At 41.6% G+C, this 22,676-nt stretch overlaps 1 protein-coding gene across 3 annotated transcripts in view; it reads right to left on the reverse strand.

Annotated features, from left to right (window-relative positions):
- The window catches only part of LOC133915693 (inositol hexakisphosphate and diphosphoinositol-pentakisphosphate kinase VIP2-like), a 35,486-nt gene extending 13,214 nt beyond the window's left edge, over positions 1 to 22,272 (reverse strand). Inside the window, exons 1-21 of one of the 3 annotated variants that reach the window (XM_062358953.1) lie at positions 21,919 to 22,269; positions 21,574 to 21,633; positions 20,407 to 20,453; positions 20,188 to 20,271; positions 16,923 to 16,986; positions 15,270 to 15,423; positions 14,940 to 15,010; positions 14,203 to 14,307; positions 13,633 to 13,725; positions 13,078 to 13,152; positions 12,388 to 12,473; positions 12,090 to 12,296; positions 11,906 to 12,005; positions 11,758 to 11,828; positions 11,457 to 11,538; positions 10,096 to 10,254; positions 7,920 to 7,962; positions 7,055 to 7,137; positions 6,862 to 6,924; positions 6,695 to 6,769; positions 5,814 to 5,939 (exon numbers count right to left, since the gene is read on the reverse strand). In XM_062358953.1, coding sequence (XP_062214937.1) covers positions 5,814 to 5,939; positions 6,695 to 6,769; positions 6,862 to 6,924; positions 7,055 to 7,137; positions 7,920 to 7,962; positions 10,096 to 10,254; positions 11,457 to 11,538; positions 11,758 to 11,828; positions 11,906 to 12,005; positions 12,090 to 12,296; positions 12,388 to 12,473; positions 13,078 to 13,152; positions 13,633 to 13,725; positions 14,203 to 14,307; positions 14,940 to 15,010; positions 15,270 to 15,423; positions 16,923 to 16,986; positions 20,188 to 20,271; positions 20,407 to 20,453; positions 21,574 to 21,633; positions 21,919 to 22,176 — 2,106 coding nt within the window. In that variant the 5' untranslated portion in view covers positions 22,177 to 22,269. Of the gene's footprint in view, positions 1 to 5,813; positions 5,940 to 6,694; positions 6,770 to 6,861; positions 6,925 to 7,054; positions 7,138 to 7,919; positions 7,963 to 10,095; positions 10,255 to 11,456; positions 11,539 to 11,757; positions 11,829 to 11,905; positions 12,006 to 12,089; positions 12,297 to 12,387; positions 12,474 to 13,077; positions 13,153 to 13,632; positions 13,726 to 14,202; positions 14,308 to 14,939; positions 15,011 to 15,269; positions 15,424 to 16,922; positions 16,987 to 20,187; positions 20,272 to 20,406; positions 20,454 to 21,573; positions 21,754 to 21,918 lie in introns of all 3 variants that reach the window. The other 2 variants (XM_062358954.1, XM_062358955.1) reach the window with 2 other exon arrangements.
- Positions 22,273 to 22,676: the final 404 nt, after the last annotated feature.

Raw genomic sequence — 22,676 nt, forward strand, 5'->3', positions numbered from 1 at the left:
GTACTCTAGAGGAAGAGAGTTTGGCTCGTGTCTTACTACTTAGCGGGTGACACCCAACAGTGGTATATGCAACTAGAACGCGATGAATGAACAATATCTTGGTGCAAATTTTCTGATTTTGTCAACATGTGTTTTGGGCCACTATCCACACCAACTCTTTGGGTGAGTTAGCTCTTCGTCGAACCGGTTCCGTGGTAGATTATCAGAAGCAGTTCATGTCTCTTGAACCGAACCACGCTACTCCTTCCGGAGCAACAGATTCAATTGTTTACTTCAAGCCTCGGTAAACCCCTCAGCACTGATATGGGACTTCAATTTCCTTCCAATCTGCAAACAACCATGAGTTTGGCTCGTGCTTACGAACAGTGCCTGTCTGAAGACCCTGATGATTCTCTCCACAAGAGCTCTTCTTGGCCAGCAGCTCATGTACAACAAGCTCCTACTGCTAACTGTGGCACCCCGTAGGGACGTCAATCCACTCCAATCCTTGCCCTCCCTCGACCAACCCATGTTGTTGACCGCCTTACTACAGATGAGATGGTTGATCGCCACACGAAAGGACTTTGCTTCAGTTGTCTTGAATCATTTTCTAAGGAGCATCTAAGCCATTGCTCAATGAAGGGGATTTATTTTATGGAACTTGACGATGATGATGGGATGGCTGACCAATCATAGGATGGCATTGAAATTTCCCTCGACGCACTCATAGGCATTAGGAGGGGCAACACCATGTGCCTTAATATCAAACTCTGCAGTAAGCCTCTTGTCGCTTTAGTTGATTCCGGTTCTACCCATACATTTGTGGTAGCCGATGTAGCGTGATGCATTGGATTAGTTCCGGTTCCTCAGATTAGGATGCAAGTGAAAGTGGCCAACGGTACCCTTGTTGCTAGCCAAGGTATTTGCCACAATACCTCTATTGATTGGAGAGTAGAAAAGAACATACCTGTACTATTGATCGGAAAGTAGTTTTATAGCTCTCGACTATGTACTCGATAATGAAGTCAAACGAAGAGTAAAGCTCTAGCATCGAAAGTATGCGATGTAGCCCCCGACTCTCTGTTTGATGTGATAATCAAGACAGAGAGTAGAGCATATGCATCAATATATACTTGGTGTGGCCCCTGTCTTTTCGCTCAATGATTAAATTTGAGTGTAAAGTGGAACATAAACACTAACATCGTACGACGTAGCTCCCAGTTCTTCAACTGATATTATAACCATATGAAGAGCGAAGCAAAAGCGTTGGAAAAACATGATGTAGCCCCCGACTCTACGCTCGATGTAATAATCGAGTGGAGAGTAGAGCGTAAGCATCAAAAAATGCATGATGTAGCTCCCGACTCAATACAAGTAGTAGAGCATGAGCATCAACGCACCATTCTCGACTGAATACTTGAGTGCAAGCCCCCGAGTATTATCGTTTTAACTGCAATGTGGATACCGAGTGAGCTCGAACCGCCAGGTAGGTGGGCATTAAAAATCCACTCTCATTTGTGCTCGTTTTCACCGCAATCTTGATTTGACGCGTCGTAATGATCGTCCATCCCTCATTGCAGAGATGAGACAAGCCATAATGTCATCATGACGCTTCGACTTCCGCCGAACGCGCTACGCGCCCGAGGCGACGCCATCGTTTCGGATCTTGATGACTACATTTACACATTACGACCCGTTCCCCCCACTATAAATAGAGGGGACTCAAAGCCGTCTGTCCTTCACATCGCCTCCTTTGTTTCCTTTGCCCATCGCCTTCTAGGACTTGTAGAGCTTGATGACGAGGACTCGAGTGGCAGGCCTAAGGAGAGGGAAGAAGCGTCCACCGCAGATAATTGTCGTCCCCTCATTCAGCGCGTTCACCGTTACATCAAGACCTATGCTTCAAGCCAGACAGCGCAGCGCTCCACACGAGGAAGGATTGAGGATGGTGGTGATCTCAATCGGATCATCGACCAAGCCGCTATTGAGGTCTTCAGCGGTGGAGCCTTCAAGTCATTGCCGACTAAGGAGGCGTGATCGTCTTCTCCGTCGACAACCGCCAGATCACATTCGCACCACGCAGAAGACCACTCAGCATCACCGGCACCGACCAGCAGCTCCAGCAAGGCCTTCGCCTCGACCACTTTTCCTAGCCCTTATGCTGGTCGGCAGCCGATTTCTGGAGTGATCAGCTGCCGCCCCAAGGAGGAGTATAAAAGGCTCCTTGACTCGTCCAAGGGCGAATGAGAGTCCAGACGCTTCAAAACTTTTGGAGGCTGTGGATCTTCATTATTTGCAAGAGCTAGACGGATCCTTTCTACCAATTTTGCACTAGCCACACGGATTAGAGAAAAAGAAAAAATTATGTAATCAAGTAACCAACCGAATCGAATATAATCGACTTACCTGTAACCTACCTTTTTCTATGAATAAAACTTTCGAAGTTGATCGATATTCCACGAGTGCTCGAGTATCTCGCCATTTGGAGTAGATAACCATACCGACCCAGGTCGAGTGGCTTCGACTACTATGTAAGGTCATTCCCACTTATACGATAACTTGTGGCGCTAGGCTTGTTTCTGTACCTTTTACAGGACGAGGTCCCCAGCAGCGAGTTGCCTGGGCTGAATTCTCTCGCTTTGATATCTACGCAACACCTGATGATACTTAGCCGCTCGAATAGATGCTCGATCTCGGTACTCCTCGAGTAAATTTATGTCATCCGCTCGTAAGTGCTCCTGCCCTTCTTCCAAGTAACTTTCCACTCGAGGTGATCCGAACTGTAACTCAGTTGGGAGCACCGCTTCCGCTCTATAAACCAAAAAGAACAGAGTTTCACCGGTGGCCCTATTAGTCGACGTATGAACAGCCCATAGTACCGAAGGAAGCTCTTTTACCCAGCGTTTCGAGTAGGCTTTTAGCCTGTTGAAGACCTGAGTTTTAATACCTTGCAAGACTATACCATTAGCACGCTCAACTTGATCATTACTCTACGGGTGAGCTACCGAGGCGAAACAAGTCTTGATACCGAATTCTTCGCAGAACGTAATAAAGGTTCCACTTCTAAACTGGCTACCGTTATCCGTAATTATCCGATACGAAACGCCGAATCGAGTAATTATGCTCCTCGTGAACATCTTGGCCACTTCTGCAGTTATTTTTCCTACGGATTCGGCCTCTATCCACTTGGTGAACGTGTCGATAGCTATGAATAGGAAATTGTAACAACCTTGGCCCATGGGAACGGTCCTAAGATATCCAAACCCCAGACGGAGAAAGGCCAAGAAAGAGGAATTGTTTGCAAAGCTTGGGTTGGTCGAGTGGTCTGCCTTCCGAAAAATTGGCAACTCTCGCACTTTTTGACCAGCTCGGAAGCATCCTGGAGGGCAATCGGCCAATAGAATCCCTGGCGGACAATTTTTCCGACCAAGGTGCGAGAAGACGTATGATTACCACACGTGTCTCCATGGATATCGAGCAATATTTTATTGCCCTCTTCCTGAGTGATGCACTTCATCAAGATTCCGTTACTTCTCTTTCGGTAGAGCTTGCCGTTTATCAAAACGTAGAGCTTGAATTTACGAGCAATTTTCTCTGCAAACGCATCATCATCAGGGACGTCTCGACCCTCGAGATAGGCTTGGTACAGAGTCATCCAAGTCAGGTTACGTTCGAATAGTGCAGCATCCGTGTCTGTGGGTTCTGCCTCGCTGACCTGACCAGACTGCTGGTCGGGTTGGGCAACATCCGTTAGCCGAACTATCGGGACAGATGGTTTAAAGAGTTTTTCAACGAAGACCCCTATGGGTACCGGTGCTCGAGAAGAAGCGAGTCTAGCAAGTTCACCCGCACCAGAGTTATCACTCCTAATATGCATCACTTCTATCTCTTCAAACTTTTACTCGAGCTTTCGTACCTCAAGTAAGTAAGCCGTCATGTTGTTGTCCAAGCACTGGTACTTCTTTTGAACTTGGTTTACCACTAACTGTGAGTCCCCTTTCACAAGAAGTCGTTTAATCCCAAGCGATGTAGCTATACGGAGCCCGTTTACCAGTCCTTCATATTCTGCAACATTATTAGGAGCTTTAAAGTCTAATTGAACAACGTACATAAGTTTGTCGCCCGTTGGATATTTGAGTACAATGCCAACCCCCGAGCTCTGAAGCATGTGCGATCCATCAAAGAAGAGCGTCAAGTGATCTTCGACCATATTTGGCCTTGTTTCTTCAACGCTTGTCCATTTGACGATGAAATCTGCTAACACTCCGGATTTTATGCTTATGTGTGGTGCGTAGCTTATGTCTAACTCATTTAGTTCTACCGCTCATTGCGCGATTCGTCCAGTAGCTTCCCGATTGTGTATTACATCCTTCAGCGGATATGTCGTTATGACGGTGATCCTGTGCTCTTGAAAGTAGTGCTGTAATTTTCGAGAAGACATCAATACCCCATATATCAGCTTCTGTACTTGCGGGTATCGTAACTTAGCATCGTGTACAACCTCGCTCACGTAACAAACAGGTTTTTGGACCTCGGCCTTTTTCTCGGGACATTCCAGTTCGACCGCCAGTACCGTGCTTACAACTTGTGGTGTAGCTGCAATATATAAAAAGAGCTCCTCTTTCTCGTTAGGCGGTGTAAAAATTAATAGAGAAGATAAGTAACTTTTTAAGTCCTTGAAGGCGCACTTCGCTTCTTCTGTCCACTCGAATCGGTCTTGTTTCTTCAACAACTTGAAGAAAGATATTCCTCGCTCGTCCAACCTGGAAATGAATCGACTAAGAGCAGCAATACAACCTGTCAGTTTATGAACCTCCTTCAGTGTTCAAAGTGACCGCATCTGGTCGAGAGCCTCAATTTTGCGCGAGTTGGCCTCAATGTCGCGACTTGACACCAGGAAGCCGAGAAGCTTGCCGAACGGCACACCAAACGTGCACTTTTCGGGGTTGAGCATCATGCGATACTTCCTGAGGTTGTCGAACGTTTCCATGAGATCGTCAACGAATGCGTTTCCGGTTTCCAATTTGACTACGACATCATCAACGTATGTTTCTATATTGCACCCAATTTGGGGTTGTAGATAATTTTGAATACACCTTTGATACGTAGCACCTACGTTTTTTAAACCGAAAGGTATCTTTACATAGCAAAATACACCGAAGGGAGTAGTAAAAGCCATTTTCTCCTCATCTTCTAATCCCATGTTAATTTGGTGATACCCTGAATAGGCATCTAGAAAACATAGCAATTCGTAGCACAAGACGTGCGGGAAGTCCTTGTTCAATGGCTGAATTCTTCAGCACAAGACGCCACTTGGGAACCATTGGAATCAATCCAACAGAACTACCTAGAATTTCAGCTTGAGGACGAGCTGTTTCATGGCCAGGGGGAAATGATATGGCTGGGCGTTTTGGTATTGTTTACCGGCGCAGATCTAAGAAATCAACCTCTACAGCAGCAAGTTGAGCTAAGTTTGGAATTAAATTAGTAGTTTCCTTAGTTATTATTTATATCTTTAGCTGGATAAGATTTCCTTAGTTATTTCCTTATTTAGTTTGAAGATTTCCTTAGTTATGTCATTCCATAAATAAATGTACCCAGCCTATATATAAAGGATGCAGATGTCCTATTAGGTTTAAGCAATCAATATAAAGAAAATTAATTGTCTCTACTGAGTTTGATCCAGCCGAACAGGAAGAGCCCTGTTTCGATGGTGATTCTACCCTATTTACCGCTACTTGCCGCATCACAAGCAAATCAATGATTAGAAGTAGATCATTGACAAAAGTACTGACTTATGTTACTTAGCTTTATATCCAGTCAAAGTAGTTTACCATCTTTGGCAGGAGTTGAGAAGCATTTGCAGGCAATCCTGCACCATCAACCATCCATGGAAACTCCACTGGCCCTTCAGTGTTCTTTGCTTTAGCATTTGAAATGATAATCTCACGTAATCTAGCCTGAAAGTTCAGTTCATTTAACTTCTGGTAAGAATTGGAGTAAATTCATGTGATATAAGTACTGTTTCAAAAATCCCAAGCAGGGTTCAATTCTCACCTCCTACATATTAATGCTACAGTGGACGTCTCTCCCCCTAGTCAAGTTTTTTTTTCAAAAATTAGCCACCTAACTTGCCTAGGTGGCACTGCCTAAGTTGCCACCTAGACATTGGGCTCCACCCTCCCAGCTAGCAGATATTTGCTGCCTAATCGCCCGACTAGGGCTTAGTGCTTTTAAAACATTGGATATATGAGACAAGGGAGTCGTGGGAAGACCTTAACAGTAGAGTAAAGATAAGAGAGTTTATTACAGTAAACTTAGGATCGTTTTTATAATAATTTTATGGAGAGTCTGATTTTCTCATAATAATTCTATGGAGAATCTAAAATGGTTCTGAAGAGTTCCAGGGGATGATAAAATTCAGGAGGTAGCAGACTAGCAGTTAGATTCAGCACTTATGGCAAGGGTGTGATTATTGAATAGTAGCTGTGATTATTGAATAGTAGCTGCTGAGCTTGAGATCATAGTGGTTTATACAAGCTACATACCTAGAGGTCTACATTATCATTTCACACATGGTTCAAGGAAAACTTGAACAAATATCAAGGAACATCTAATTATGCACATCTTCTTTTTTCACAACTTCAGATGATTGTTTGAATCATAGAAACTTCAAATAAAAATAAAGCATGTCAATCAAAATATGAAAGCAAACCTTTGCTTCATCCATCTCAATGCTGGCATCTTCCAGTCCATCTAGCATAGATGAGTCTTTACTTACTAGAGATACCTGAAGAAGTTAGTATAAATGATAAAGTTGCAACGGAGGTGGAATAAAGCAATAAAAGGGATCTGCTAGATCGTAATTCATAAGCAACCAACCAGTATGGGAGTTAGCTGCCCTTCCAAATCTAGAAGGCCTTTGGCAAATGCTGCTGCAGACATCTGAAAAGTACACCATTGTGAAGATGTGGATTACAAATGACTATTCATTACCGAGAAATTACAATTAGCCACATCTGGTCATGTGCTTCAACACGAGTTGCAGAAACCATATATATATGACTAAGTATACCTGTACACGGCCTTCATCTGAACTGTATATTTTTAAATCATGTCTGTAAGTGCTATGAAGACGAAGGAGACCAGTTCCTTCACCTATAATTGACATACCATAATAGTCAGAAAAGAACATCTTCAAGTACAAGGAATATACTTCAAAAAGAAATTCCAGATGGTTGATATGTCCAAGAAACAAAACAAGTCTCCGATGGAGAGCACAATTTTTTAGTGAACTTTTAAAGACGATTTGAATAAAACTGAGGCTCACACGGATCGTAAACATCATCCTTGAATTCAAGAAAAACTTGAACAGACTTCTAATAGATGCAAAACTGTAAGTAATGAAAAATTCTAATAGCAATCTACAAAATAAAGAATGCACTGGAGGTCCCTAAACTTGAAAATCACCTGGACATACATATATGAGACAGGGTTTCAAAAACATAATTAGTGTAAATATCGAACGGAAGATCTAAAGTGGAAATAGGGTTTTATGATTCCTTTGTCAGTTTTAGACCATCATGAGCTTCATGTGATATACAAAGACTAGAACATGCCACATCAACCACTTATCCATGCCACATAAGTATATCCAAACCTCTTGCCACACTGGAAATTTTCACAATTAAAATAACTCCAGTGAGCCTAAGTGGCACCATGTTCAAGATTAGGAAGTAGCAAAGACAATTTGGAAGTTTAGGGAGTAGGGACCCAAGTGGCGCCAATGCTAAAATTTTCCTCCAGCGCAATTTTCTCTTAAGGATATCCAACATAGTGATAAGCGCAAGATCGCAATGAAATAAATATTCTCATTCAACAAAAAATCTGCTATTTAACTTCTTTCCCAAGATAATAGAGGCAACAAGAATGTGAACAACCTGGATATATGTTGTTTCTGAAAAACCTTCCCAACTCCTCCGCCTGAATGAAAAGCATAAAAAATCACAATAGCGTGTGTGTATAGGAAAATTAGTCTGTACTCCCGGGAGTACATACTCTCAGCTCGATTCATAGTTGATCCCGTTATAATTGAAGTATATACTACTTTCTGAGATGTGTGTGTGTATATATAAAAGTGCTATTGTACACCCGAGGTGTAGAATACTATTCTACACCCCGGGTCAACCCAGTCGTGCCACCCACACGCGCCACATGGCCGCCTAGCTCGCTCGCCCCCACGCATGCGCGCCCGCCACGTGTCGCCCGCTCAGTAGTTGTCCAATAGCTGTAATCTATTAATTCTTCAGTAATTGTCCAGTAGCTGTCATCCAGTAATTCTCCAGTAATTCTTGAGTAATTTTGCTATAGGTTGGATGCTTTCAAGTACAAGTGTGAAAATTTACTATGACTTGGATTCTTCAGTAGTTGTCAGTAATGTGAGAATTTACTATGACTTGGATGTTTTAGTAATTTTGCTACGGGTTAGATGCTTTCAAGTACAAAGTGTAAAAATTTACTATGACTCGAATTCTTCAGTAGAGTGTGAAAATTTACTATAACTCGGATTCTTCATTAATTTTATTATGGGTTGGATGCTTTCAAGTAGCTGTTAGCAGTTTCAAGTTATAGAAAAATTATTCAGTAGTATCAGTAGTCGTCAGTAATTCAATATTCAGTAGTTTCAAGCCATAGTAAAATTGTTCAGTAGTTGTGTCAGTAGTTACCAGTAGTATTAGTAGTTTGTTCAATAGTATCAGTACTATAAACTTGGACCTACTGAACACTAAACTACTGGACATACTGAAACAACTATTCCAAGACATAGAATAGCTTTGTAGTGCTCAGTAGTGTTCAATAGTTCAATAGTTCAATAGTGTTAGTAGTGCTCAGTGGTGTTTAGTAGTTTGTTTAGTAGTATCAGTAGTACTGGAAACTACCAACACCTACTGGACGAGCACGTGGCGCGCTCTGGTGTGCACGGGCGGGCTAGCCCGGTGGGCTGCTGTGGTGTGGGTGGGCTAAGCCGGGTGGGGGTGTAGAATAGCACTGCATGAAATTTGCTTTGCCTTATCCAAATTTGGCAAGTAGCTCACTGAACATAAGGTTTTTTAAAATAACAGAAAATGGTAGTTTTTTTTAAAGGAAAACAGTAGTTGATGGAGAGAGTAGTCTCATTTAGTAATTCGGATATACACACTGTTAATCTATTCTAAATATTATGTCTCCCCTTCATACAATGGACTGAGCAGGTTTTGACTTTTGACAACAATACAAGAAATAGAAGTTTTGTGGAATTCAACAAAATGCAGGCTGCAAGTCCTAGTTGTTATCTGTGCCACTATGGTACAATAAACTACATGTTTGCCTGCCCTATCTGGTGTCTACAACACAATAATCTACTGGTTGGTGTAACATGGAAAAGGGGAAAAGAATCCTCTGCCATGGTCAGGCACTTTTATCAATGCCAGGCTAGGGCAGCAGGGGCGCCAGCTGCACTACCTGAGGCAGCTTGAGGCACAAACCAGCCCACAGGAGATTTCCACCTTGAAGTTAGAATCTTGTCTCGTCCTTGGTTGATTTGCTAGGCTATTAGTTATCATCATTTTAGGGGCCATCCTATAGAGAGACTAGCCACATAACTATTATACTAAAACAATAAAGGAATCTCCTCTCTCTCTCTCTCCGCTCCTCTTCCCATGCCAGACCTCGCCACTGCTCTTGGCCGGTGAGGTCCAGGCCATAAGGTCCACCGCACCATGCCCTTAAGGTCAGGCACAGGCAAATCCAGCCTTAACATCCTCCAATTCGTTGATCACAAGCTGCGACATCTACCAAAGTTGTTTGTGCGCTTTTCCAGAAGTATACTTTAGTGTTCCCCAAGGAGACGCTGAATAGAATATGCTAACATGTGTACGGTATTGAAAAGGAACCAAGTAACAGGAAATAGGATAAGGCCAAATAGGTAGCAGACATTATTCCTCTATAATCTGTAATTGTGTACTTCTATACTGAGCACTAACTGTTAATTTTAAATTAGATCACTCATCATACGAACAATTAGAAGATATATATAATAATTAATATTTGATAGCCAAAAATTCATGAGTATGAAACCTGTTTTCTTCCAGCATGAGTGAGTACGCCACCATATTTCAGAATCATCAGAGCTTCAATTGGTCGTTCCTCTTCATCATCGCCACTACGCTTTGGAACTTTCATCCATTTCAGTGGCTTTAGCTGCACTTTCCTATAAATGCCAGAGAAATGCCCACCCTAGTATTGCAAGTAGTTTAAGTTATCAGATATCAGAAGAAGACTGATATAAGCTTTTCATGGCAGATATATCAGCATTCAAGACTGAAGGATATAAGTACAAGCAGTCATGTTTTCCATTAAGATTGTTCTGGTATGAGATGGAGGTATGCAGATGCAAGATAATTTATGGTTGGCTTCTTCCATTTACAACAGGAAAATAATAGGTTAATAAATTGCCAATTTTGTTAGGGTATGTACAATAAAGCCATGTAAGTGGGATATAAGTGGATGGAGAAGAAAGAGAAAGGGAAAAGGGAAAGAGTGGGCCAACATTTTAGAGACACTTGTTGGAAAGGTTGTATGTTAGATTGTCTCTAATATGATGTGGCACATATTGGAGACAATAGAGGGTTCTTCTACTGAACATGCTCTTATAGCTCCAAGAAAACTCTTCTTAATTTTCGTATCGATGTAATACCCAGCATAGGTCTAACGATGTAAGGGCTACTACAATTTGCAAATTAAAAGCTTAAAAAGAAATAGTAAATAGCATTCATGCCTGCCAGTAGGAGTGAAATTCTAAACTGACAGCAGGAATTACCAATGTACTCCTTCAGTAGCAAACAAGAAGCACATTGAACATGCCCATGTATTAATAAAGAACATCTGTGACTGCAAGGGTCATAACTTGTGTTTACAGCTATTCTGTGACTGTGAGGGTCATCACTAGTTCAGACCAATAGCTGTAAACAACCATGCAAGCTACTTTAGGAAACAAATCAACATAAAGAAAATGTTAATAAACTGACGAGGTAACCTATGGAGTGTCATACCAACCATTAAATTTGAGCCTAAACTCAATCACAGTAGAAACTAGAAACAAAAGGGGAAATAAGTTCGGTGGAAGTAGTAACTTAGGTGTTCCTCTATTATTTTATATTTTAATTTATGCTTGATCAGAAATTTCTTCTCCTTCTTTCTTATAGCACATATTGAATTAGAAATTGAAACTTTACGGATACTTGGATATACACCAAATAAAGGACTATCCTTCGAGAATTTTTCGTGGATGTTTATTTGATACCAAACTGAAATGGTCCACATGGTTGCACCTAGCTATTAGTCTGCACTAGATATGCCTCCTACCATCTAGTGAAGAGATATTCAACATGTCCATAGCAAATGTTATGGACAGGTATATTTGAATAATTAGAAGATACCTCCTCCAGTACTGCTTTGACTTGACGAAGCTTTTCAATATGCTCGATACCTTCAGCATCACTGTCACTCTCGCGACCAGACCTAAAGGTACAGGACATTCATTGGTTTTCCAGAATGGACACAAAAGAACAGTAGAAGAAACAGAAGACCAAAACCAAACAAACTAGTTTGATCAATGCTGCAATCCGGTAACAGAACATGCAGTACAACAGATAAGAATAAAGTTGGGAAGCGTATTTCATGAAGCTATTATGCAATCCTTAATACTCAGACTAAAATACTTATTCCAGCACACCATACCTAGTTGGTGGCACAAGTTGTCTTGTAGCATCTAGCAAGTCCTGTAACTGTATAGCACTTTTCAGTTTCGTCTGCAAGAAAAGCCCAAAATTGTGATTCAATTTATCACCATAGTTTAATTAAAACTAAAGACTAAAAAAAAGAGTACCTCGGCTCTTGGCTTTCCACCATTGTACTTCAACATCAAATTCAGGAGTTTTTCCTCTGTAACTTTTAATTTCACCTTCTGCTTTGGTGTTCGATCACCACTAAACAGAATAACAGACATGTGATGTCAAGATATAGCATTAACAATTATCTGATAGCAGCAAAAGAAACAGCAATGTCCTTACTGGCGTATCACAACAATTACACAGCGTAGTTCTTCTGACTGCCCAAATGTACCGATTATTCCACTTCCCTGTCGTGTAAGACCTTCAGTGGGCTGTACTGGTTCATTAGATTTCCAAGGAAGATTTGGAGGGATGGTTGATGAAAGATGAGGAGCTTTTGCATCAAGAAATATTTTTCTCAAGATGCAGGCAGCATCATCATAATACCTGGATGTACAGTTTGTCCAGCCGCTTCAGCACTCATTAAATCCAACAGACATGTTTCCCAAGTAAAGAACATGAGCTTTAAGGAAATTACTTATATGAGTTCTTTACAAAGCTCCATCCATTAACATCACAGACATACGATCGCCCATCACATCTTAAGAGATCAAAACCACAAACCTGTAGGAAACAAGACCATACATCAGAGCAAAAAAGGAAAACTAAGAAATAATATGATGATCTCATCAGAAAGAAACCAGCAGCATATTTAAATAGTTGGGAAGTATCTAAAGCATAGATATGGAAATTCTATATTATTTTCTGTTCTCTCCCTACATTAGGTAGCATGCAACACCTGATTTTTTCAGCTGAATTGCAGATTGGAAGTTCATACGCTACTTGAGAAAAATTGGAACATTTCACTGCATCTAGTATTGACGTTTTGGGAGATGACATGCATGACTTTTATCTGACATCATTCAACCAAATGGAAGCATCCAATGCGAACCACATAACTACCTCAAGAAAGTGACCATTTAGTTCTTTGTCAGTTCATTTCCCATCTAAAGGTCTAAATCCTCAGGTTAATTCTTATATAGTAGAATGAAATTTTTCTGATGCTAATAGTTAACAAGATCAAATAAGGTTATCAGAAAAATCACTATATGGCATAATTTAGCCAAATACAAACTAAAAGTAAGGAAATAAAGATAATAAGATATATTTAGATGATCCCAAGGCATCTAAAAGTAAACTTAGAGATAACAAAATAAGGTAGTGTTACCATCTGTCTAAAAGCACTGCAGACATCTCTTGCCATTTGTTTCTCCATAGGGGTCAAAAGCACAGGGTACCGTACCTTCAAGAAATATTTTTTAAAGAAAAAATAAGAAAGACCAATTAGAAACAAGAATACAGTTCATCATGATACAAGGAATGAAATAAACATTAATGTCAAAAAATTCAACCCAGTAAGCATAATTCAAACATGATAGCATCACATAACATCCAATAAAAGGCACTCTGCATGAGAATAGTAGCATGTTGACCTAACAGATGTACATCTGGGCAAGTAGAACTCAAGCTTGAGCTTTACTTGTATGTTATAAACATCCACTAGCTTATTAGCAAACACATGAATGTGTGTTATAAACATCCACTAGCTTATTGGTCTATATATATTTGTAAATTTTCACAACAACATACACGGATGATAATTAAAATAAAAAAATTACCACTACTCCTACTTGCAAGAACCAAAATCCATGGTATAACTGAAAACATAAACCAATGGATATTTAATTTGGAACAAAGAACATGAAAGAGCACGAGCTAATACTTCTTTCCCATCAGGGTTCCTCATAACAACACCATCAACAACGGGCGATTTCCGTGCCTCAGCATGGGCATATCCTGGTCCAACAGTGTAAACCTGAAAATGTTATTATAAATGTTAAGCTTGATAATCAACAATTTGTATAATAGATATTACATGACATGATATACTTCATGCAGAAAAGCTATTGGAGTTGCTGGATGGCCTCAATCAAAATAGAGAAGTTGTTCACTATAATAATTGTTTGATTTTATTAATATTATAAGGAAGAGGTGAAAAGCTCTCTTTTTTATGAACATGAGATAATTTCCATGTTAAGTGAGAAGCTTCTAGTCCACAAATTTACAGCTGAGAGAGAGAGAGAGAGAGAGAGAGAGAGAGAGAGAGAGAGAGAGAGAGAGAGAGAGAGAGAGATCAGCCCCTTTCACTTCAGGTTCTTCGGGAAAGAGGAACACAGGAAAGGTTCATGAGGCCATTTTAGAGAACGACAAAAGCAACAAAAGTAAAATTAAGCTGATTCATGACATTTAAACTACACATCAGTAGACAAGAAACTTGTGAAAGGCATCTTACTTTAACATCTGTGCCACCAGTAGGCATGAATTCCTCATAAATGTAAGATCCTTCACGCCTCACTCTCCTAACATCAGGATGAAATTCACTAGAACGGTTACCAACCTACATTTATTCGGCAATGCGTAAATGTTTATACATTCTTCCAAATAGAGGAAAATATGAAACAATACAGGAAGACACCTAACAAATTGACATAAAAAAAAGCATGGTAAAAAGAAGAACTGTCACTCCACTTCTGCACAGAGCAATTGCAAACGATCTACCCTCCTAACACTATGATGATCTCAGTATTGTTTAGGCCATATAGAAATATTTTCATTAAAGCCAGAGTGTCATGAGTGATTTCTAACCAGCGGTCTTTGAGTTCTTAACTCACCAAGCACTTAAAGTTTCTACGGATAGACCAAAAATTGCACAAGTAATGGATGGTAGACTGGCAGACAAAAAGGCAAACAATGTCATGGTGTCCAAATAGATCATTTCAAAATCACTGAAGGATGCAGAAGCTTGATTTCAACAAGTTTCTATCATAAAGAACAATTAGATCCATTTGTCCCAAATCACAAAAAAGTAGCTCCAAAGAGTAACTTCCCATATTATATGAACCTTCACCCTTTTGTGTAGGCTTAAGAATTGATAGATTAAAAAAAATGGGAAATAAGCCAATGCAGTAGACTTTAAGCTGGTTTTTAGCAAGTTAAACTCAAATGACAACAGTTGAGTCAAAAATTAACCTTTCGGAACAATTCCTTCATTCCACCGCCAGCAGAACTAGGATAATATATCATTATTCGGTGGTCATCCCCTGGTGTAAAAAAACAAAGAATTAAGGAATCAGATGCCATCTAGTTGATCATTATAAGTGAACATAAACTACTAATCTGTACTATGATAAACAGATAGCCCTTCCCACTCTCATACCTTCCCCACACAAAAATAATTAGTTGCTTATCACATACAGCAAAATCAACCATTTCGGTACCAATGAGAAATCTATTCAGGTGCAAAGAGGCAAATAGCGGCATGGCACAATGAAACTAATTACATATATATAGATGAATTACCATTGACAGGTTTCTCCACAAAAGGCTTCAAAAACCGTTTTCCATGAACCTCAATAAAATCTTCTTGCTCAACAAAGTAGTCTAGCTCTTGGTATGGATATTCCCTATTGACAAGAGCATAATTGGGCACTGGAATTCCATACTTCTCCAGATGCTTAAACATGAAAATGATTGTAGTTAGGTCACTTAAAAATTGTTCCAAAGGAAAAATATATAAGACTGCATAAGAAACCATAGAAACTCCACCTATGTTGTACCAACATAGCCGGTCTCAAGCCCAGTTTAAGGAGGCGGGTTGTGATAGGCTTGGAGAGCCAATGAAAAAAAAAAAAACCCAACCACTCTTATGGAGATGAAACCCAAAAGCACATAAGAAACCATAGAAATGCATTCAATTAACTAACGAAAATCATTGCGATATATTGTCTGATAAACTAAATATTTAGAAGAGTAAATTGCAATTTTTGATCACCGAACTTGTCCGGCTGATTCAACTAGGTCGCCAAACTTCCTAACTGCATATTTAGGTCACTAAACTTGTTTAAGTGGGAAACTCTAGGTCATTAGCATGATAGCCTAGGTACAATGGATGACGTGTCATGATCACTTGTGCCATCATGGCATCGGGTGCATGTAGGAGCAATAATAACAGCTATGGCCACTAAATTTGCACTCAGCCCCATGACTTCTGGTCTTTCATAGTTCCCTCTCCCTGTTCAAAACACCTATGAGCTGCAATAACTGGGGTAATAGCTAGAGAAGTGGCATGTATTGATGTATGGATCTAGCAACAGCATTTGTTGCTAGGAGCAAGGAAGAGAAGAGTCAATGGAAGTCATAATGGGCTCAGTTTCGGATGGCAGGGAGGTTGCAACAAGAGGTTGAGCCACCTCGTCTACCATAAGTGATTTTTTGCAACTAGATGTGTCCCATGCCGTGGTGGTCAGCTCAACATGCCATGTCAACGGTTGTACCCGAGCTAGCGCCCTAATGGTCTAGAGTGACCCATTTAAACATGTGGCCTAAATATGCAGTTTGAGAGTTCCATGACCTACTTGAATCAGCCAAACAATTCAGTGATTTGCGGTGCAATTCGCTCTTATAATGTTAATCAAAAGCCACCAAAACTATGAAGCTGATATCCAGCCAAGCTGAAATAATTAAGTTATAAAATTAAATCAAAGAGACATATTTGATACCACGCAATACCTCACTTTCAGATGAATATCTTCCAGGAATGTCAAATGGCTGACTAACATATCTAAACAGTAAACACCTCATAGTTTCTGAAGGATAATTTTCAGAGTTTTTACTTCTGTCCTCCAAGACTAGCTTTTTTTCAAGCAAGGAAAGTTGACTACAGTATTCCGGCAAAAATCCAACTTAAGAGAAAGGCACTTGACTATTGTTGGGCAAAACAATGATAATCTGGAATTCTCAATATGGCCACCGCTACTGAACTGCTCCAGAAAGATGTGTCTATAATGAAACACCACCTTGATAGCATGCAGAAGAAGACTGCTTTGTGCACAGTGATAATGTACAAATAAAAGAATATACATTGCCCAGAGAGTGCATATGACCAGAGAATAAGGACGATGTGTTTAACAACTGAATGCAACAGAAGACACTAAAAGAATTCCATTACAATACCTCATATACTTTTCTGCGGTCATGAAGGAGGTATTGTGGCTCCAATTCATTCACTAAAAAAGGCCTAACATTCATGCAGAATAAGATTAATCAAGTTAACTGGAAGATATGACCAAAGCAACATCAAGAATTTAACAGAAAAGATTTCCTGTATTCACTGCAGAAATAAAGCTTCCACCTTTGACAAGGCCAGGTAGTACTTGATTTCAAGTGCTATTTTGTTAAATTAGTGGCACAAAGACTCCCAGTAGCAATGCAAATACGTGGACGGCCCACTTTCTCACTGTTTTTTTATTGATCGACTCATAACCAAGAGTTGTGATGAATGGTAATTCAGATAATCCAATACACTAAAGGGGCCAATAATAGCAATGTTTCATGTAGATTTTGACTGACAATATACATGCATATAAAAAAAAACTCAACTAGGGGGAGAGACGTCCACCCTAGCATTAATATGTAGAAGGTGAGAATCGAACCCTGGTTGGCTAGATGACAACCAGCTCCACAGCCAATGTATCTCAAGGAGATTCTCTATATGAAAAGTAAGATTAAAGAAGCCACAAGATCATTAAATAAGGTTGGACAAAGCTTTAAATTTACATTAATGGAAAACAATTAGGACAGGGACTGTCGGTGTTATGGGATCCAGGGGTTCCTGAGTCCTGAGGCCAGGACAGCGCGGTGCCACATGGCGCCTTCCCTCGGGGACCACCTCCCCGAGGACCCGAGGGAAGCCAGGTTCGGGAGTGGGTGCTCGGGGCCAAAAACAGTTGGTCCCCGAGTACCCCCAAAGCCCCGAGGACCCGAGAGAAGTCAGGTCCGGGAGTGGATGCTCGGGGCCAAGAACAGTTGGTCCTCGAGTATCCAGAGAGCCCCGAAGACCCGAGGAAAGCAAGGTTCGGGAGTGGGCGCTCGGGGCCAAGAGCAGTTGGTCCCCGAGCACCCAGAGAGCCCCGAGCACCCGTCAAGCCCCATGCCGGTGGACCCCGCAGGGACTCCATGATGAGGTGTTGGTCGGTGGGAGACCCGATGCCGCATTTAATGGAGAGCGTGGACAGTCACATCCAGCCACTTTCCCCCCACGCCTGCCGTACTAAATACGTCAGTTCCTGCCGCCGCCTGGCAGGAAGGCGTAGGCACAATTAATGCGGCGGGTCCCATCGCATGTCCCCTCGCGAGGCCCATGAAGGAAAGCGGTTTGAAGACATCTTTGATGGGCACGAGGCTTATCACCCTGTCACATCAGACCGCAACAAACCTTCTCTGCCCAAACGGGCATGAGAGAGTACTCAGAGGTTGGCCGGTGGGCGCCCCTGTGCCTGCTAAAGCTGAAACGCGAAGACCAATGGAACCGTCCGAGGGATATTTTTTCAAACCTCTGTAATATCAATTGTAGATCAATGATGGTCATTTTCCATTTATTGCTTACGGAAACTTGTGCCCTCGTTCTGGGCACTTCCTGAAGGGCCCCCCCCCCCCGGTAGATAAAAGGGGAGAGGGAGCACCTTGTAACGAGAAGAGAAACAAATCGAAGGGGATCGAGAAAAAGAGTGAGACAGACATCCGAAGAGCATTGATAACATACAAAACACACAGGAGTAGGGTATTACGCCTCCGTGCGGTCTGAACCTGTCTAAATTATTGATGCATTTTTCCTACTAGCTGACGACGATCCATCCTGCCTAAGTCCCACACGCATTAACCCCACGTACGAGGTAGTTCCAGGACCAGCCCCCTGACCGAATCTCGAAGGGGATCTCTCAGGATCCCTGCTCGCGGTGTTCATCCACCGACAGGGACCTTCCCATGCGATTTTTAAATGATCATATCTCCTTCATTGAGTGTCCGATATGCATTCATTAGAACCACTATGTTGTATATGACAAGCTAGCAAAATGAGAGACCATCTTGCATATATTTTAATGATATAATGATACAGTGACAAAACTTCCTGACCAAAATATTAGGTGTTGTTTGGTTCAGCAACTTTTGGATGTAATCCGATTAAGGTGTGATATGTTTCCCTTACCCATGTTTGTTTCAGTTGTTATGTAAATGGTTTACACGGTATTGATTAGCGGGCTTATACAAAGCTGATTCCCCTCCACTTTCTAGCGTTAATAGATAACAATACAATCTTCCCCTAAGCGAAGACGAGAACTATGACTCCATCTCTCCGCCTTCCCCTGTGCTAGTAGATCTGCCCCCTCCGTCTTCCCTTGCATGAGTAGCTCCGCTGGCAACCGGCGCATCGCCTCCTCGCCGAAGTGCTCCCTGGATAGACAGCCGAGTCGACAAGGCCTCTTTGGTAGTTCTTCTTTTCAGGAGAACCAGGCTCCACTTGCGGTCACAGATAATGAAGGTAACCGTCGCAGGATGTCTGAGCCAAGCACTGGCAAAGGAGGCGGCGGGGCTCTGTGGCCTAGTGTCGTTCGCTGGGTTTTTTTTTAGGGGGGGGGGGGGGGGACGTGCCCCGCTGTCGCATCCGGAGGCGGCCCGGGTCGAGTTGATCACGGTCGTCTTCCTCGTCTCCAAGGCACGCGAGGTGGGTTACCATTACATTGTCAAACCAAACAAAGATTGCAATCACCCATCCCACCTCTAATTCCAGTGTAATCTGATTACATTTCCATTTACGTTACCATTCGTTGAACCAAACACCACCTTAGTAGTTACATCCGCAAGTAGACAATTGGTAATAGTTTCCTTGCTCTGGTTAGGGAGGCAACAATATGGTGTCAGGAAGAAACTATCACTTAGTGGGGGACGCAAGCAAACAATTGACAACAGTTGCTCACCCAAACACAAAATATCCTCCCCAACTAGTCAGTGGTAGCAATTGTATTTCTAAACTCGTATCAGTTGCAGCCATAACAACGCATAGTTTGCCTCCCCAACTATTAATAGTTGCCATCCCCATTCTCCAACAACACTGCCTTCCCAGCAGTAGATCCATTCCAAGAGGCAAAGCTGCTGCAAATTGTGTCTCGAAACATAAGCAATACAGGCCTCCTTCTTTGTATTCTTTTAAGCTCGTTATTTGGAACATAGCTATGCGGACTGGATATATATGGGAGACTCGGTTAAGGAGACAAGATTGTTTGAAGCTTGCAAAACGAACAAGTAAATATCGATGCCCCTCCCTCCATCTTTCCCTTAGTATTAAGATAATTATAAATTGAAAAAAAAATGAGATGCAGTTTTCAGAACAATTATCATTTGGAATAAAGGTTTATATGACAATAGGAAATATCAACCATACCTTCGCAAAGCAGCATAAGCTTGAACTTTTTGTAGAGGAAAACCAGAAGAATAGAAAGCAATCAAGCAATCACAGTTTGGCCAACTGAAAATAAAATTGTGGATAAGTGAGATGCTATACACAGCCTCCAGTCAAGGATGTTACACAAAGAATGCAGATAAACCTATACTCGAAAGAATCATGATTAAGTTATCAATAACCTGAGTTCTCATTACATACATCTCAATAGGATCATCAAGAATAACCTTATCTCCAAATATTATAATCTGCAAAACAATTAAAAATAATGCAAATGACAACTGGTCTGAAAGGTTTCGATAACAAGTGACCTTAACCCTCAACTGTACCCCCAACAGGAAGTTGAACGTGGCTAAAAGATCAATAAATAAAACGGAGTTCATTAAGAGTAATTAGAATCATTAGAAAAATATATATATAGTGACCTGAGTTGGTCATGATTAAACCATATGAATAAAAGACTATGGTACGGATTTACAGAGTGAATCTGGAATACAAAGCAAGAGAAGCAAAAGAGCTAGAGTCGACAGAGGTGTTAATGACGTACTAGTAAGTTAGCACCAAGGTAGACACGAGAAATATAACAATGGATGAACAGAAGCAAGGATGAAGAAGCGAACCATGTGATGCAGCTTGGATTATAGTAATCAAGCATAAAAAATGGAAAATTATTCCTGTAAGGCAAGCCGTGGTGAAAGAACTAAGCTAACAAGGTGGTCAGTGGTCCCCCTAGAAAGCAAAGGAGTCAACATTGTGTCTAAAATATTAATACTATATGCATGCGGTAGACCAAATCTAACGCCAAATTCGTCTCGAGAAGTTGAAATTCTCGTTGCATTCTGCACATCATTCATTGACAAGGAATCATGGTCCATATGCATCGCTTATGCTACAAGAGTCAACACTTGGTATATACAAATTTATGGGAATATCAGGCACTGGAGTGCGAATCTTCAAAAAAATTTGACACAGTGCGTAAAGTATTGGTAAAGCAAGCAAACTGTAGTCCTCCCAAAAAAATACCAAAAATCTGTAGCTATCATCTACTATCACTAGTACAAATTCAGGGACCCATTTGCCATAAGCCGAAAACATCTGGGCACAAACCGCAAAAGCAACCACATGATGGGAACCTCACGTATTATTCAAAAAGATGCAGAATAAATTAGTATCCACAAAGATTCACGGATGTCTCGTAATAGAAAATTTCAAAAAAGAAATATCACATGCAATTCGACGTCATCCACTCATTTACTCATCCCCGTGGTAAACTTCAATCTTACACTCGTTTACACTTTTGCAAATTGACGGAACAGGGAAAGGGAAATGCGGCGTGCAGGGAGGGGCAAAAGTAAAGATCTTGCGTACCTCGAAATCTCCAAACGCGCGGAGCCGCTCGAGAATCTGCTCCATTGGAGAGGAGAACACCTGAAGAAAAGAGAAACCAAGAATTCGATCAGAAGAGAACATATTCCGGAGCTAACAACGCAACTCCCCGCATTCTTTGAGAAATCCAGGAGCAAGAGCCGGCCAATCGAGACATACGCGCTGGAAGAGCAAGAACAAGAACCGATCAATAACCAAAAAAAAGGTCGGGAGAACAGGGAGAGGCGATTCGAGAGAGAGATCAAGAACCATCCAGCACCCATGTTTTCGCGAATTCCATGACCCGTCCTCAAGAAAACCAAGAAACCAAAGCGGCAAGACCCAGACCTTCTTCTCCATGACGCAGACGCCAATGGTGACCCTATCGGCGCGCACATTCCCCTCCATCACCACCATTGCCCCCAGCCCCCTCCTCCTTCCCCGATCCGCCCAGAGCGCGTGCACGCGAATCCGGGGAGATTCCGCGCGATTTGAGCCCGCGAGGAAAAGAGACGCGTCGTCGAGGACTTTCGGGAACGGAGGAGGCAAGAGGTGCGCGTATCTCACACAACTTTCTCTTCTCCGCTGCGGCGGCGTTCGGGTCATGGCATGGAGGCTTCGACCGGCAGGGAGCGGAGGTGGACCGGCTCTTATCGGTTGTAGAGTGGGGTGGCTTTTGCCGCATTAGTTGTGTGATGCTGTCTGTGGTCACGCCGTTATGCCCACACAACAAACTCGAAAAGGGTAAAGGAAAGAAATGCCTCATGAAATTTGTGGAAAGAGTTTTTTTTTTCGGAATTGGAAAGAGGTAGCCATATTATGAGTCCTAAATCTAAAACTTGTCTTAGCACCACATACACGTCTCTGAAGATTGAAGATATGGAGCTTATAAATTGATAAAATCACTATAGATATCTTAGTATCGACGCGTACATCATCTACCTAAAATTTTTTTTCGTAAAACACAAAGAGCAAACTAATCATTGAACCTCAAACCAGTTGTACCTCAGGTTTAGATCTTGGTTAGAAGTCTCTTATAGACGCAACTTGTTACCTGCGTGTCCTATGGTACATACATTATGGCGGTAAAATTCTAGCCAAGAGCT

The sequence above is a fragment of the Phragmites australis genome, chromosome 4, assembly GCF_958298935.1.
Source record: "Phragmites australis chromosome 4, lpPhrAust1.1, whole genome shotgun sequence".
NCBI lineage: Eukaryota > Viridiplantae > Streptophyta > Magnoliopsida > Poales > Poaceae > Phragmites > Phragmites australis.